At 38.8% G+C, this 17,313-nt stretch overlaps 2 protein-coding genes and 1 long non-coding RNA gene across 6 annotated transcripts in view; 1 reads left to right on the top strand and 2 right to left on the bottom strand.

Annotated features, from left to right (window-relative positions):
• LOC135107361 (glucoside xylosyltransferase 1-like) overlaps window positions 1-6,891 on the top strand; it is a 12,475-nt gene extending 5,584 nt beyond the window's left edge. For both annotated transcript variants that reach the window (XM_064017112.1, XM_064017113.1), the window contains exons 4-8: window positions 406-505; window positions 1,055-1,394; window positions 1,852-2,025; window positions 2,328-2,483; window positions 5,574-6,891. In XM_064017112.1, the coding sequence (XP_063873182.1) occupies window positions 406-505; window positions 1,055-1,394; window positions 1,852-2,025; window positions 2,328-2,483; window positions 5,574-5,747 (944 nt within the window). In that variant the 3' untranslated portion in view covers window positions 5,748-6,891. The remainder of the gene's footprint in view (window positions 1-405; window positions 506-1,054; window positions 1,395-1,851; window positions 2,026-2,327; window positions 2,484-5,573) is intronic.
• LOC135107362 (uncharacterized) lies at window positions 2,485-13,984 on the bottom strand. The gene is made up of 3 exons (XR_010271724.1): window positions 11,291-13,984; window positions 5,261-5,339; window positions 2,485-3,215 (listed from the first exon to the last, which is right to left on the bottom strand). It is a non-coding gene; the product is annotated as an uncharacterized LOC135107362 (long non-coding RNA).
• A 1,535-nt stretch (window positions 13,985-15,519) lies between these two features.
• Window positions 15,520-17,313, bottom strand: part of LOC135107363 (uncharacterized) — a 61,089-nt gene continuing 59,295 nt past the window's right edge. For all 3 annotated transcript variants that reach the window (XM_064017116.1, XM_064017117.1, XM_064017115.1), the window contains one exon: window positions 15,520-16,813. In XM_064017116.1, coding sequence (XP_063873186.1) covers window positions 16,081-16,813 — 733 coding nt within the window. In that variant the 3' untranslated portion in view covers window positions 15,520-16,080. The remainder of the gene's footprint in view (window positions 16,814-17,313) is intronic.

Genomic DNA, 17,313 nt, shown 5'->3' on the forward strand with positions numbered 1-17,313 from the left:
GCAGTTGCAGTTTTGTAAAACGCTGTCCATCTGGAGCTGACTGAGCAACCACATAGTGCATAATGACACTGTGAGCTCCAAAATTATTATTATTATTTTTTTTTTTTATTTATTTATTTTTTATTATTATTATTATTATACTGCTGCACATACACACACAGGTAACCGTTCGAATACGTAAAAGAGATACCACATTCAAATCAGTGATTTCATGAAGCTGATCGAGTGCTCCAAACACACACACACACACACACACACACACACACACACAGGCAGCCGTTCGAACATCTAAAGGAAGTATGACCTTCAAACCTTTCATGAAATCAGTGGTTTTCTATAGTGCTTGTACACCAGATTTAGGACTGTGAATGTAGGTACAATTTATAATTTCTTCTTGATCCAAAGGAAATGCCCAGCGGGAGGAGGCGTCATCCATTGCAAGGCAGCTGCGCCAGGCGGCCGTCATGGTCAAGTCTGCTGCTGCCCTCACCTCCACAACCCTTAGGTAGGTGTGTGAGTGTGTAGATCCCGTAACATGTCCGGGTTTTCATTTTTTGTGTACTTAGCTATAATGTTCATTTTGTGAGTCAAGGTCAAACATACTGTTGTCTCGCCTTTTATATAACTTGGAATAGCGAATGTTCCTCTCTCTTCATCCAGCTCATTCAAGACATTGACTCTTGTAATTGGGAGAAAGAATGACACTCTCTCTCTCTCTCTCTCTCTCTCTCTCTCTCTCTCTCTCTCTCTCTCTCTCTCTCTCTCTCTCTCTCTCTCTCTCTCTCTCAGCCGTATTTATCATAAGCATCCATTGATTCTGTTCAAAGCCGCAAAAGTTTACTGCGAATGATTTGCAACTTTTTCCTACTTAAAAAATGTAAATCATTTTTACACTACTCAAAGCAGCAAACAAACTTTGCGGCTGTGAACAGAATCAACAGATGCTTATGATAAATACAGCACAGTATGGACTCTCTGTGTGTGTGTGTGTGTGTGTGTGTGTGTGTGTGTGTAATATTGTGAAATGGGTTTGTAATATTTATGATCATTGCAGATATCTGGTGGTGGCTGACTCGAAGGAGCTTTACTATAACTTCTCTAATCTGACGTCAGGGTGGCCTGTGGAGTACCAGAGGCGTGTATCATTTGAGTGGTATCCCGTGTGGTACCCAGAGGACAGGGAGGACATGCGGTCAATGTTCAGAACGTGTGCCACAGAGAGACTCTTCCTTCCAGACATGTTTCCTTCTGTTGATGCTGCAATATACGTTGACACTGACCTGATATTCCTGAGTCCGCCTGAAGACCTGTGGGCGGAATTCCAAAAGTTCGATGAAGTGCAGGTAGCGGCGATGGCTCCTTGCCTCTATCACTATGGCTCCTTCAGAAATAAAGTAAGAATTTCTAAGGTGATAAGTTTAAGTACGAGTATTGTGTGTTCCAGTGATGAGGTTTACTGGGTATTGAACTTTCAAGTACTGGCAGCTGCAATAGTTTACTGGGTGTTGAACCTTGTAAGTTTCTCTAAATAAAGGTTTCCTACTTTAAGTGTGAAATTATGTCTTGATCTTATATAACCATATAGTATACTTTTTATTTTATTTTATTTGAGGAAAATTCTTCAAAGTTGATCATCATAACAGATTTCTCATGCACTTGTACAATCCTTTCATGCATTCTTCCATTTGCAAATAGTCTTAAATTACAAATCAATCAATTTTATCTTCTCATCCTCACTGTATCATACACAACTCCCAAAGTCCATCTGTCATTCAAATACTATGCTATATTAGGGAAACTGTATCCTTCCCATGGTTGGCACACTTAGCAACTGCTACATGTGGCCCACAGGTACCTTTCTATGGTGACACTGGCCTCAACGCTGGGGTGATGCACATGAACCTGACCCGGATGAAGGATTTCCCTGGGGGAGGATGGATTGCTGCTAATATGAAGGTTTTTGACATTTTCAAGAAAAGGATCAAGCTGGCAGACCAAGACATCCTTAACATTCTTTTTTACAAGGTTTTAGAATTTCCTCAGTTGATTAATTGGGCATCAGCAGCCTCACCACTTGCTAGTCAGTTCTATAGGGGATGATGATGCATCCAATTTGATTATTTTGCAATATCTCGTTTAACCAAACTATTTCTTCTTTTTAACATACAAGTATGATATCTAGGCTTCATATGCTACATATCTATCACACACATATACAACAAATATAGACTGACTTGACTTATTTGAGGGTGAGGTATATTAAAAGCATGTATAGGTAGGTGCACATTTAACAATTACATGTGGCTTAATCTGTTCCCTCTCTTCAGTATCCTGAGTACCTGTTTGAGTTGGGCTGTGAATGGAACTACAGGATGTACCAGTGCTCAGATGGAAACAAGTGTCCTGGTGCTGCCAGGTCAGGGATCTCCATTCTGCATGGCAATGCAATGTCTTTTGTGAAGGGAAATGAAATGAAACTACAAGTAAGTTTTGGACTTTTAAATTGTATTTTAGAATATTGTTCTTCATTCCCAAACAGGAAGACAACATACAAAAAATACTGGCCACACACTCAGCATTCAAAGATAGTCATGAGAGACTAAAACTCCAAATTACATTATTAGCATTCATTGATGGTATTGATTGTTCAGTATCTCATGCAGACCTGTGTTATCTACCTCCAGCTGAATGCTGGCTAAGCTTGTTTGGTGCTAGTACTAGGTATGTAGTTTTTTACCCTTGGGTGTTCAGTTATTCATTATAGCTTGAGGCTTATATGTAATATATACTTACATTGTGATTTCACCAGTGGGGTTTATTGGTTTATGCATCACTAACAATTAACAAATACAAACATTTTTAACTTCATCTGTGAATTCAACTTTAATATTCTTTAACTGAAAACTCAGCTCTCATCTTGAATATTCAGTTTCAACTTAACAGTAATCTAGTGAGTAAGAAACCAAGAAATAGCACAAAATAAGGGAGACACGAAAGTAAAACGAGTAGTGTGGAGTGGACAGCAGAGCTGGACTAACCAGGAAACAGTAGTTTACGTTCCAGTGACCATAATAGACCTTCAGTCTCCTTAGGTAGGGAAAAGTGCCTTCCACTCTTTTATCATTTTCATCTTTTTTGTTAGTTGGACATCTTCATAGCACCACCTTCACAACATGTCCATCTAAGGAGTAGGGCACATGTAGCATTCACACCATCTGTTGGCAAAAGGGATAGGTAATATGATTTTGCTCACCACCTACAGTGGTGGAGAAGGAATCTGCTGCGTATTTGGCTAAAAACAGAAACCTTTCAGCTGTAGATATGCAACATAATAATCATGAGTAGCAAAAAAAAAAGGTTCAGCAGAAAGTGTACGAGTTTGTTGTGTTCATATTACTGAAAGAGATGTAAGTAGTGTCAAGGAGATGATGCAATTGTGCCACCTTCATTTTTTGGAAGTACATAAAAGCACCAGCTCTTTCAAAAGATAGGAAAGTATGTTTTGTTGAGGAGGCTTGTTCAGATCTGTTGGAGGAATGGAGGCTGCAGATAGAGTGAGTTTGGCTAAGTTGCCATGCCTCTCCCCACTCCATCACCAGTCTGAGCCGCCTGTTCAGCTCTCTGACGGCTCGCTGACTGTCAGAGCGGCAGTAGGAGTGGGAGAGACTGCAGTCATCAGCATATGCAAGCAGAGTTGGTAGTTGCCACAGAAGGTCATCGATGTATATGTTCCACAGGATCGGGCCCAACACTGAACCTTGTGGGACTGAGGCCTGTATAGGACCTGGGATGCCTGACCATTGATGACTACCCAGAGGGTTTTCCCCTGGAGATAGTCCTTGAGCAGTGCAAGGAGGTTGCCCGGGATACCCTTGGCACAAAGCTTTTTTACGTCCTTGAGCAGTGCAAGGAGGTTGCCCTGGATACCCTTGGCACAAAGCTTTTTTACAAGTCCTGTGTGCCAGACCCTATCAAAGGCCCCAGCAATAATGTCCAGGGCGACCACAAGTGTATCCAGCCCTTCATCCAGGGCATCCTGCCAGCCTTAGGAGAGAAGGCTGAGGTGGTCTGCTGCTGAGCGGCCAGGCCAGAAGCCGAACTGCCTAACTGCGTGTCTGAGAGAAGGCGGTGCTCACTCAGGTGATGACAGATGGCACCTGCCACTACCTGCTCCAGCAACTTGCTCACCATGGATAGCAGCAAGATGGGTCTGTAATTGCTGGGCTCAGACTTTGAGTTCTTCTTATGGGTTGGTACCACCCGTGCCTCCTTCCATATAGAGGGCCACCTGCACTCCATCAGGCAGGACCTGCAGACGCTGATGAGAGGACCTGACAGCTCACTGGCGCAGTGTTTGAGGAGCTGTGGGCTGATATCGTCTGGGCCGGTAGCTTTGTTCTCTACTTCCTTCATTAGCGGCTCCACCTGTCGTCCACATGTCACCTGAACATCGGTGACAGTGTGGTCTGTTTCCTCTCCCCCCATAACTGAGAGGAGTTATGGGTCGTGGCAGTTTTCTAGGCCTGGGTGGTGAATGTCACAGGGTCCCTGATACCAGCCTGCTTGCAGAGGTGAGCTGTGAAGTGGCAGGTGTACTCAGGCGTCCCTGCCAAGCACCCAACATGGCAGAGGTTGGGGCAGCCTTCCTCAATGCAGTGTTGGGTCTGCCTTACATCCACATACTGCAGCACACCAGTGCCCAGGGGGGATTCCGGAGATACCAGTAGGTCTCTCAATAAGTTTGTGCTGATTCGTGGATTCCGTCAGCAACATGACCTTGACTTCCTTGTCGTGGATAAGGTAAATTGGCAACGCCATGAGGTGTAAGCCAGGGTAGGGGGTCCCTTGGGAATTCAGGCGGCCACGCAGAGAGGGGGGTAATTAGTCGTTATTTTATAGTCCTCCCTCACCTAACCTCTGACTCTATTGATAAGCACCTCGGGTGCTTGTTGACCGAAATGCATCACAAAGCTATGTTGTTAAAATGTAAATTTATGTAAAATCCAAACTATTTTCCTCAACATGAACCATGGTTTGATGAGCTAAATAATCCATTCTTAATACTTGATAATATATAAAATATATTAAGAATAAGAAAAATTGTGTGATGTGGCAGAGTGGCTAATGGATTTTGGCCAACACCTAAACGTTCTTCAATAATAAAAAGAGTAGCTATCAACTCTTTTGTCCTCATCTCTCATCCTCATCCACTACTATTCCTTCACTCCTTTTTCTCACTGGCCTGAAGAACTTCAAATACCTCCATAATATTTATGCTGTCATTCTTGTATCAGGCCCCCAATCTTCAGCCACTTTAGGTCATCCACATCATTGACTTCCTGTAATTGAGGGTGGCAAGGTTATTAATCTGAAATTATTTTGTGTGATCCATATATAATTTATATAGTAAAATTTTTTTGTAAAATCTTTGCCCCAAGTTGGAGAACTTGTAATTTTTTTGGGAAAACCGACCTGACTTAACCAAAATTCTAACTGAAAGGGGTCTGAAGTTTTTTACTGTAATATGAAATTCCATCCAGTCTTTAACTCAAAAACCATTCTATCTGTGACAGACTGTGTTTGAGGTGTGGGAGCAGCATGAGCTGGGGAAGCCACTTACCATTCTACTGAGTGAGCTGGAGAGGAAGCTGAAGTTTGTGTCTTCCCAGCACCTCCCCTCTAAATGTGTTCGCACCCATAACATTGATGACATGCTGACTAGAGCAATCAAGAAACATATCTTGTAAAGAGCATGTGTGTGTGCATTTATTACCTATTTATTTATTTATTTGTAACATAAGTGAGAGGAGTTAAGCTCATACTGTCCCATCTCCATAACTGTTTTTATCCAACATTAAAGTTCTTTACAGTCATGAATATTTCTATTTCTAGCACGCACCACTTCCCCTCCAGTCAATTCCATGGCTTCAATGCTTCTATGAGAGAAGCAGGTGCCTGCTTTGTTTTCTTCTATGTCCCTCATTTCTCTTTTGTTCATTACAAATAGGTCTTCCCTATCTAGTTTGTGCAATCAAGTCACCTCTCTCATATGTGTGTGTGTGTGTGTGTGTTGTCAGCTCAACAAGTTGGCCCCTTGAACAGTGTGATATGACAGACTATTCTAGAATAAAGAGGCTGATTATGGGGGGACCTGAACTGCAGGCACACTAGTTTATTTGTTCTTATCAGAAAGGTGAGTAATTGTGTACTGAACTGAATGGTGTGCCCAATGCAGTATTGGTATTATTGCACAATGCAACTAAGAGTATATATAATCTAGCTGTGAAATGCATTAAAGTTTCCCCAAGTGCTTATGGGTTGATTTAAATAGAGGTGACATTTTGCTGCACTGTTAGATAATCTGAGCTCCAGTCTTATTGTTCTTTAAAGAAAAATAAGAGTGGCTTCAATAATTTAGTGTGTAGAACAATTATTTTTAGACATGTGATGTGGATATGCAGAGATTGAACCTTTTAGAAGGGGTGATACCCGAGTAACAATTTTTTTTCCAAATTTTAATGTCAGTTCTAGTGAGGCAGCTTTTTACTGTACAAATGTAGCAATTACAGGGGGTTAGAATTTTCCAGTTTACTAATTTATTTGGTATGGTGTCCTTTTTAGAATTAAAGATCTCCAACATGCTTAGTGTGAAAGCACAAGAACTACATTCCAATAGGGAGTGGTCTTTATGGGGGTTGCATAAACTGACATCACAAGTTTTCTAGAGATTTAGTGTGGACTTCAGGTTTAATTTTTGGTTTACTTATACAATGAATCTAATCTGATAATGAAATTTTAAGCTAGTGTGCCAATTAAGAGTCCCAGATCAGGATGATTGTTGGTGTGATCTTAGATTGAATTCTCCATATTTAAAATAGAATATTATCTGATGCCTCTGTTTTATTAACAAACCAGAATTGAGTGCATGATCACATAACTAGTCCTAATTTTACTGCATTGTTGAATTATAAAAGGAAATTTCAACAATCTCTATTTAATAAATACAATTTTAAAGTTCTTGTAATTTTCAACAATTTACTGTGTGCATAAATCCTACTTTCAAGATTCGTTACAAGTGGATGTAAAAAAATTAAAAGATATTATTATGTGGATTGCATTGGTGAGAAAACACAGGATGAAGCACAAGACATGGTGAATTGGTTAAGTCTAGCAAGAGCTACCACACAGCCTGAAGCTGCCCACAAACTGGCTCCTGCCATGCCATATCCATCATCTGACTCCCTGACCAGCAAGATGACAACATTGGTCAGGCATTTCATGAAATCCCTCTCTATGGCAATACACTTTCCCTGTCATAGTATATGTAGCTTCTATGGTCTTCCTCCATTTTTTTATCAAGTCCGTATGCAGCATTTCTGTATCGCACTGTCTCAGCACAGAGAGATGGTGAAGTTTGTTAAGTCTTGGGGGTGTGGGATGATTCACCAATGTATGCTATTTAGCAGCTTAAATGTGCAGTTCTGTATAGGGATGCTACTGTCATTTATATGTTTCAATTCTTGTGTTTCACTACATGACATTTTCATTCTAGCAGCATATGCCACTCATTCCTATTCTGTTGAAAGGTACCACTAAGTGATCAGTCACTTTTCATCACCTTAAGTATGGATCTCAAAAATATTTTGGCTTTCCTTTTAAGTTTTATCATTTTTTTTCTTTTTTTCTCATTTACATTCATCTGCCCAAAATATTAGTCGTTTTTTTTTTATTTCTACCAAGGAGTTTTGGCAGATGAATATAATTACATGATTCTCGAAAAATCACATATTTCATGGGAGCAATAGGAAACTTGAAAGCCAAGCCTAAATATTTTTGAGGGATCCACTGCTGCACGAGAAAGTAAAAGGTGACCATGACTATTTTAGAAATCAGAGGTGGTCACTAAATCTTTGAATAAAATAGGAATGAGTAGTATATGTTTCCAAGATTAAAATGAGATAGTGGGAAAAAAAGACAATACTGTAATGTATACAAAATCCCTTGGTAAAGATGCACAGCATCATACACCAGTGAATCACTCTCCCAATCTACAAGAAGATTTCTGAACATACAAATGACATTTGCCCTCACAGGATGTAAAACTCAATCTTTACTTCCTCCCCACTAAGACATAGCCACTTTCCAGACTGGACCAGAATAGAAATAATGTACCAAGCACTTTCCAGACTGGACCAGAATAGAAATAATGTACACAGAACTTGGTAAACAATATAGAAAACACAAGAAGCTGCATACATTATAAAGAGTGAACAGCCACAGGGAGGAATTAGTGAGCCTGGTCACCACCACAACCACCATCCTGGTCAGCAAGTAAGCACAGCATGAGCCAATCCTTGGACTGAGATGTGGCAAAGAACAGACCAATCAAGGAGAAGATGACTCTCACAAATTATACACTGAGGGTACATACAACCCATCACATCACCCTTTATCTGTCTCTCTCAAGATTTTGTTGAGATGAAGAAATAAATCAGTTTCATCCTGTTGTAATGACTGAATGCAGAACTACACCCTCCATAACAAAACACTGACAAATTAATCTATTATGAAAAAAGGAGGTGGACATCACTAGAGCTCAAATCTAATCTGACAGGCTGGAAGGGTATGTCTTTACTGACCAGACCATAAGTTACCTCACAGTTCAGTCCCGCTTTGGCTCCTGTTTTCATGTCCTCTCCATGGCATTACATGAATTTCTTCCAACAAATTTCTGCTATTTTATTGATTTAATGGGGTAGCAAAAGTATTTCAGTCCAAGGCATATTTCAGGGAGCAAACATATGTTAACACAAGTTATCAGTGAGTCTCATCTCACCTCACTGCATGAAACAAAATTTCATGATACTTATTGCGCACTGTGGCACTGCCACATCTGCATATGTACTGCAGTGAGTGAACAGTTTGACAATCATGGAACCTAATTTTATCCCAAGATCAACCACTCTCAGCTAATGATAAAAATAAAGTTCTGAATTCAACAGTGAGATTATAGTACATGTGTATGTGTATTATACACACACACACACACACACACATACTTGTACATATTATAAGCACTACTAAAGGTTTCAGGGATGTGGCCTATTCTTTTTCACAAAATCTTCACAAAGCATTGGACAAAAATGCTATTTTGATAGTGAATGTCTGAGACTGTGATCAAATTGGCAAAAATATGCTTTGGTGTCACATGTGGATAATGAAGGCAATTATAAAATTAAATTTATGGTAAATTTAGCTAAAATTGACATGCACTAGTAGCTAGTCTAGGTGTCGTCATGATAGATATCCCGCCTACTCATTCTTTTGTGACAATGTGACATTTAACTATAACCTAAGAGTAATCACCCATCCAACCAACCAGTTCTGTCTTTAGTAACTTTTTGTTATGTAGGAGGGGCACGGCACAGAACAGAGTCCAAAACTGAAGTAAAAAATTACAGAATAAGTGCCTTGAAGCCTCCCTCTTGAAAGAGTTAAGTCATAAGAAGGAAGAAATGCAGAAGCAGGAAGAGAATTCCAGAGTTTACCAGAGAAAGGGATGAATGACTGAGAATACTGGTGAACTCTTGCATTGGAAAGGTGGGCAGAATAGGTGTGAGAGAAAGAAGAAAGTTTTGTGCAGTGAGGCCGTGAGAGGAAGGGAGGCATGCAGTTAGCAAGATCAGAAGAGCAGTTAGCATGAAAATAGCAGTAGAAAATAACAAGATATGCAACACTACAACAATGAGAGGATGAAGATGGTCGATTAGAGGAGATGATTCCATCCTGTCTAAAAGAACAGTATGAGTGGAACACCCCCATACATGTGAAGAATACTCCATACATGGACAGATAAGGCCCCTGTGCAGAGCTAGCAGCTAGGTGGGTGAGAAAAACTGATGGTGATGACTAAGAACACCTAATTTCATAGAAGATGTTTAATTTAGAGATGAGATGTGAAGTTTCCAGTTTAGATTATAAGTAAAGGACAAACTGAGGATGTTCAGTGTAGAAGAGGGGGACAGCTGAGTGTCAATGAAGAGGGGATAGTTATCTGGAAGGTTATGTTGAGTTGATAGATGGAGGAATTGAGTTTTTGGGACATTGAAAAATGCTAAGTTTGCTCTGCCCCAATCTGAAATTTTAGAGAGATCAGAAGTCACATTCTGTGACATCCCTGAGTGAAATGTTTACTTCCTGAAGGGTTGGATGTCTACAAAGGGACATGGAACATGAGTGCAGGATGGTATCAACAGCATAGGGGTGGATAAAACAAGAAGTTTGATTAATAATAGGAGAGTAGGTAACAGGGCAGAATCCTGAGGAACACCACCGTTAATAGATCTGCATTTAAGTATGTCACAGGATGGAAGTAAATGCTAATCTATCAGTACATCCAATACATAGCACTAAAGAACACTCATGAAAGCACAACCAATATCACATTTATGAAAAATGCAGCACAAACTGAAGCCCATGTTCCCTTGCACTGTGATATTTCCGCTGATTACAGGGCGAGACATTCATTGCTGGGCTTTGCTAGTATGAATAGTTTGATGGGGAAGGGTAATTCTAAAAACCCTAGAATTTATGTTAAACATTGGTGGGGAGAGATGGGAAATTGTTACATTAACCGTGATGTGTGTGTGTGTGTGTGTTAATATCTGAGCGGTGTGGCCAGTGCCCTGCCGCCCCTCCCCGTGAGGCGACCGTGGTATAATGGTTAGCATGTCCACCCAACAAGAGAAAAGTCCCGGATTTTATCCCCAAGCAATGCCTGCCTTTACTGGTAATGGTAAACCTCTACTCTAACACAAATAAAGAAAAAAAATGCAAACTGTAACTGTATTCCTATGCTGAGTAACGATCCCCCAAACCAGCAGTCCCAGGTCCTCCAAGGTCTAATTGGCTCTGCCTCGTTGATACTAGTAATTAAAGGAAGGTTCCAGTCACCTTACGTGTTTTCTAGCCAATCAACATAGCCACTGATATTCGTTTGCAAATTGATGTAGCAAAATTAGAACCTTGATAAGACGGGACATAGTCTTTAATACCTTTGCGCCGGACATGGACTTTCAAATGGCTCTAATAAATGTTACACGGGTTTTTAGGCTATTTTTATGATTCTAGACGCAGATCAATGGGATTTTCATATTATGAACAAGATGAAACACTCTTGAGAACCTGGCTTATCTCTATGGCCATTGAGAATAGTCGTGGTGAAAGAGCAAAGCGTTTCTAAATGCTGACCAGGACATTAACGGCTGTGAGGCAGATACAGTTTACTTACCGCCATTACCACTTTTCTTTGTTCCTCTTCTCTGTATACTTAAGAGCACTTTGGGTACAGTGAGTGAAGGGTAAGGTACAGCGCAGCCAGTGAGGAATGGCACACAGCAAGTAAAGCATGGACCACCGCTGTCCAGCCTTCCCTTCTCAGCGGCGGGCGAGTCAAGAATGGAAGAGCGAAGCTGTTTCGTGCGGTTTCGCTTCGCAAGTCTCTGTTCAGATTTTATGTTTGAATGTTATTTATTGATTTCCTTATTTTGTTTACTTATTTATCCATTCAGTTCGCAAGTTCTTGTTCAAATCCTATTATACTTCATAGCTATTTATGCATTCAGAAACAAAAGCCGCGTTCGGTGCTTCACTGTTAAAGATCTGGATGATACGATCTCATAGTGACATGTAGATCACTGTCGTACAAATTATGTTCTAATATAGTATTTCCAACTGGAGTCTACCCGGCTGTATGTGCATGATAGATGTAAGTGACACGTACATGATAGATGAATAAATAAATTAATGAATAGATAAATAAGTGAAAAAGAGCCGATGATATATAAAATAATAATGTATTAGCCAAGCCATCTATTTTGAGATCAGTAAACGAAACCTTTCACACCAATTCAGACATTTTCGTTTTCTTGTCTAAAAAATCACGGTTGCTTTGTTTCTATATATTATGCACTCCCATATGCAACCAATCCTCAATTTATACAATTCATCCTCATCTGATGTCATGCGTTGTAGCTAACCTAACTTTCTACAGTAACACATTATTTTTGTTCAACCTATGTTCCTTTTGTATTGACCGGAGGCACTAGGTAAACCCGACATGGCATACATGGCTCAGAGATCCTCCTGAGAATTTCCCCTTTGGTTACGGCACCTCAAGGCCAAGGATTTATTCCTCTTTCATGTATATATATATATATATATATATATGTGTGTGTGTGTGTGTGTGTGTGTGTGTGTGTGTGTGTGTGTGTGTTTCAACAGGAGGCTCAAGGGTGGAGGGGAGGGGTGCACAAGACCTTTATCCTGACCTCCAGAACTATTCTTTCATCATACATGTTTGCAATGAGTACCTGGTTTTTCTCAACACTATTAATGCATCTTACATTCTCTGGAATTTCTCACATAGAATTTCTTTGCCTCTCCCTTTCTTTCAATTTATTTCCACTTGATATTTCATTTATTTTTTTTCTTTACTATATTATGGTACAGTACAATAATTTTCAAGACAGGATCCAGTTGAATTATATGTGATGCATACTCACTTTGCAGTGAATGCAAGAGGTTAGTTAAACCTCATACAGCTGCTTGAAATATCCACCAGTGAAGATCATGTGAAATTCGTAGTTTTCGGCCAACCCTGAGAACTAGAAAGGATTTAGAAAGGGTTCTGAGCATGAAAGCCAGCACATTACTGATGGAGCAACAAGGTGCATCCCATGCTTTAGTAGGGTTGTGGGGATTCTGTGTTTGGATCATTACACAACTTTCCTCCTTCTCTTGTACTCCATTTCCAATTAAGACACTGCCACTGGTAACATACACTGGTTCATGTGAGATCCAGGATGCCACTGTCCTGAAGACATATGGAGATTCTTACTTTGGATCATTACATCATGCTTTGTCTGGAGGGATGGAAATGAGAGACATGAGGCAGCTGGGTCTGGATGGAGATACTAGGGACATATAAGGCCAACTAAACCCACTAGGGATTAATGTGAAGAACACTGAATGAAGATGAAAATGCAAAAGGCTGCAAGAGGAATGCTTCCTAGATTATTTGCTTTGTCTCTGTTAATTGCCTTTCATGATGCACAGAAAACAACGCTGCAGTAGCAGAATTCTTTCCACTGAGCAATGGGAAGTGTGGCAAGGCAATCCTCCCTGCCATGGGGAATAGCTTTCATGAAATACCATACTAAAAAGTATGCTAGTTTCATAATTTATTGGGTTTCAAAAAAAAAAAAAAAAAAAAAAAAAAAAAATCAAAGAAAAAGTACAAATCATCAGAAACTCACAACAGCTGCTCTGAAGGCATGATCAATCACCAACTCACTGATATTCAGCAGAAAGTTTGTCAAAAATCAACGTATCAAATACTTAACATACTATCTAAAATGGAATGCAAATTATACGAATACTTAGATATCTAATATAAATCAAGATCAAATATGCGGCAGCAATTTAAAAATTACATATAACAAACAAACCTAACTAGGAACTGTAATACTCTAAATGTACATCTCCATTATTTAAATTTCTAAAAATTGTTTGTACATTAACATTCAAACCAATACTAAACTGAAGGTTTGCTTTTAAAATTAATGATCATATCAGTTAGAGAATAATACATCCTCTGTCTGACAAAGTATGGTATGCAGAGCTGAAGCAGAGTGCAACATCACAAGACACCAGTGCTGCTTCAGCTAATGGTAACCAGATTGCTAATGGAATGGCAGAAAGTAATCATAGTTGTGATAAGTTTTGGTATGGAAATGTGTGTGAGTTGTGATAAGTTTTGGTATGGAAGTCCTGCAAAACACGGAGAGAGAGAGAGAGAGAGAGAGAGAGAGAGAGAGAGAGAGAGAGAGAGAGAGAGAGAGAGAGAGAGAGAGAGAGAGAGAGAGAGAGAGAGAGAGAGAGAGAGAGAGAGAGAGAGAGAGAGAGAGAGAGAGAGAGAGAGAGAGAGAGAGAGAGAGAGAGAGAGAGAGAGAGAGAGAGAGAGAGAGAGAGAGAGAGAGAGAGAGAGAGAGAGAGAGAGAGAGAGAGAGAGAGAGAGAGAGAGAGAGAGAGAGAGAGAGAGAGAGAGAGAGAGAGAGAGAGAGAGAGAGAGAGAGAGAGAGAGAGAGAGAGAGAGAGAGAGAGAGAGAGAGAGAGAGAGAGAGAGAGAGAGAGAGAGAGAGAGAGAGAGAGAGAGAGAGAGAGAGAGAGAGAGAGAGAGAGAGAGAGAGAGAGAGAGAGAGAGAGAGAGAGAGAATTTTATTTATTCAATTCAACTTATTCAATTCAATATTTGAGCTTTGGGAAGATTTTTGCTTGGATTTCTATTACATATTTTCAATAAAATTTGGAGAACTAAGATTTCAAATATGAAATGCAATGCCATAAAAATTATTTAATTTATTCCTCCTTATTAATGGGATTTCCTTTTTGCAAGTGTAATTACATATATGAGTATGTGATCAGAGGTATAGGAACTGGAATAAGAGTGCTAATGTCTATGCAGTTCATGGTATCTCACACTGATAGCAGAGACACTAATTTCTCCAAACTCATGTTTTGTAAATTTATCATAGCCAAGTAATGATATAAATATAACACTTCATGATTAGTGGTATTTTAGTAATAATGTCCTGTTCTTTCAATTCTGATTTTTACTGGACTTTTTCGCCATCAAAAGATAAAGTGATCTTGAAAAGTTTAGAAACACATATAAAGAATTAATTCACATACACATTTGATTACAAGGCCAGTCTAGTATTTGTGGCTTATATATATATATATATATATATATATATATTATATATATATATATATATATATATATATATATATATATATATATATATATATATATATATATATATATTATATATATATATATATATATATATATATATATATATTATATATATTTTTTTTTTTTTTTTTTTTTTTTTTTTTTTTTTTTTTTTGAACACTGAGGTTTTGTGTTGATCAATTTAGCACAAGTGATCACTAGTTTTTGAATCAAGGCATTTCACATTTGTTACTTATAACAATCAAAGCAAAATTCTCTTATGTACCAGCTCTATTAGACAATGGATTTCCCTCACTTTAATGGTAATTTTCTATTTACTACTGAATATATCTAATGCTTGTTCAAGGTTGATCCGCTCTCTTTATTCTCTTGTTATTTCAGACCAAAATGTGCAAAATACTGAACATAAATAACACTCCAGTGGAAAAGAAAATCTAAGAGAAGAAACCCTGGAAGTCTTTTTTGCTTCACTCAAAATCCAATATGTTGTGTGTTGATGCACAGGTTACCAGTGAGCATACCTAGTCATTCTTTTTCACTTATTTACATGCCAAGACTTATATACTATCAGGAAATAACATTTTATGCATGTGTATTTTGTGTTATGAAAATACGAATCCAGTACATGAATTTCTAGATATTTAGGTGCGTAAAAGCTAGAGTTTGAAGTGAGACAATTAAGCTCAAAATAATACTTAAAAAATCATAGTACTTTTAATAACTGCACTTTGTTTTCATATGAAATGTGGTTTGTTGATGGATTGTTATTCTGATTAGCTGAAACAAAACAGGGATGTACATTTCAGGAATGCTTATAGCAGCATTACAAAAGAGAATTTAGAGTTATAACAGTTCAAATGAAAATAGTAAAGCTACCAAAAACTTAAATAGATCTTATTGTTTCAGCACCAGTTCTTAATCTCCTCAATGGACACAAATGTAAATGATGAAAATATTTCATCTTTAATATTTACAGTGAATTGTGTGAAATGAGATTTCTAGCATACAAAATTTCAATATTCATACAAGGCAGAACTTGTTGTTTTGTATCAATAACATGGTTGTACACCATTTACTAAAATACCATCATAAGTTACAAAATCCCACCCAAATCTTAACATATATTTGGTTACTTGTAACTGTACATGAAGATACCTATTTAGGGCATTATGCTCATTCTATATGATTTAGAGCACAGCCCAGTTCACTGACCAACATATTGTAAGTACAAACACTTTGCTGCAAACATTTCACTTCCACTATCAATTTTCCTTTTTGTTTAAGACATCACTCACTACAACTTGTGGCTCTAAATTGATCAGCTTTCCAAGTTGGTGTACAGTTAGTCTCATTGGAACGTCTGTACCCAGGTTTACAAAGGCATACACATTTTCTAGTTCCAAAGGATGCTGTGTAACTTGGTATGCACTAAGCTCTGCATTTTCATCAATTTCTGCAACCATCTGTGGCTTTGAAGTGGACTTCATGGCCACAGCACGTTTTGCAAAAGTTGGCATTGACTTTCTTGCAGTATTCTTACAAACTGAAACACTAGGACCATCATTAACTGGAATTTCCCTAGGTAACATTTCTTCTGGTACAATTTCAGTTTGTTTGCTCACTTCACTTACTCCACTTGGTACACTAGGACTGTTTTTATTACTTACAGGCAATGCAACAGAAGAAGAAATTTTAGTCTCTGCTACTGAGTGACTGGTGGATGGGCTATGCAAAGATGACAAGGCCTCATCCATTAGATTAGTAATGTTACATTCAAGGTGGGAGTGCAAGAAGGCATGGTGAGTGTGCATTTCTTCAAGAGTTTCACCAACATCACCACAATAATTGCACTTATATGGCTGTTTGACTGGAGGTCGCATGGGAGATCCTAATGTTAATTTGGAGAAGGTAAACTCATCTGAGTCAGGATGGTGACGACGGAGGTGGTGGCGCACTGACTGTAGGTTCTTAACAACGTGGCCACACACATCACATCTGTGGATAGAGAAGAAAATAAAACTGAGCTTGAATTCAAACTTCTGCGTGAGCCTCATGTAGCAATTTCTACAATGAGCAGTAAGTGAAATTCATGCATAAAACATGAACATTCACTGAAGGAAAAGAATAGAAGAGTTGCAAAAGCAATTATAAAAGGTCCTTTAAAAAGTATCTGTGCTAGCCTGTAGACCTGACAGATAAGGCCTCATCCATTAAGGCAGAAATACACTTTTGAAAGCAAGTTTAACTTTTGCAACCTTGCCAAAGTCAGTGCCAGCGCCCAATGACGTGTTGAGCAGCATTACCATACCAAGTCTTTACCAAACACTTAGAGATATTCAGCAGACTTTCAGCAACAACAAAATTCGTACAAATGAGATTTTGATGGTTGTATCAAAGATGACTGTTGTTTCAAAGTTGTATCAAAGTTGGCTGTTCATGAAATTATTAATAACATTGAGATTGCTGATGATTCTGCACATGCCAATTTAACTAGT

This window comes from Scylla paramamosain, chromosome 15 (assembly GCF_035594125.1).
Source record: "Scylla paramamosain isolate STU-SP2022 chromosome 15, ASM3559412v1, whole genome shotgun sequence".
Classification (NCBI taxonomy): Eukaryota; Metazoa; Arthropoda; class Malacostraca; order Decapoda; family Portunidae; genus Scylla; species Scylla paramamosain.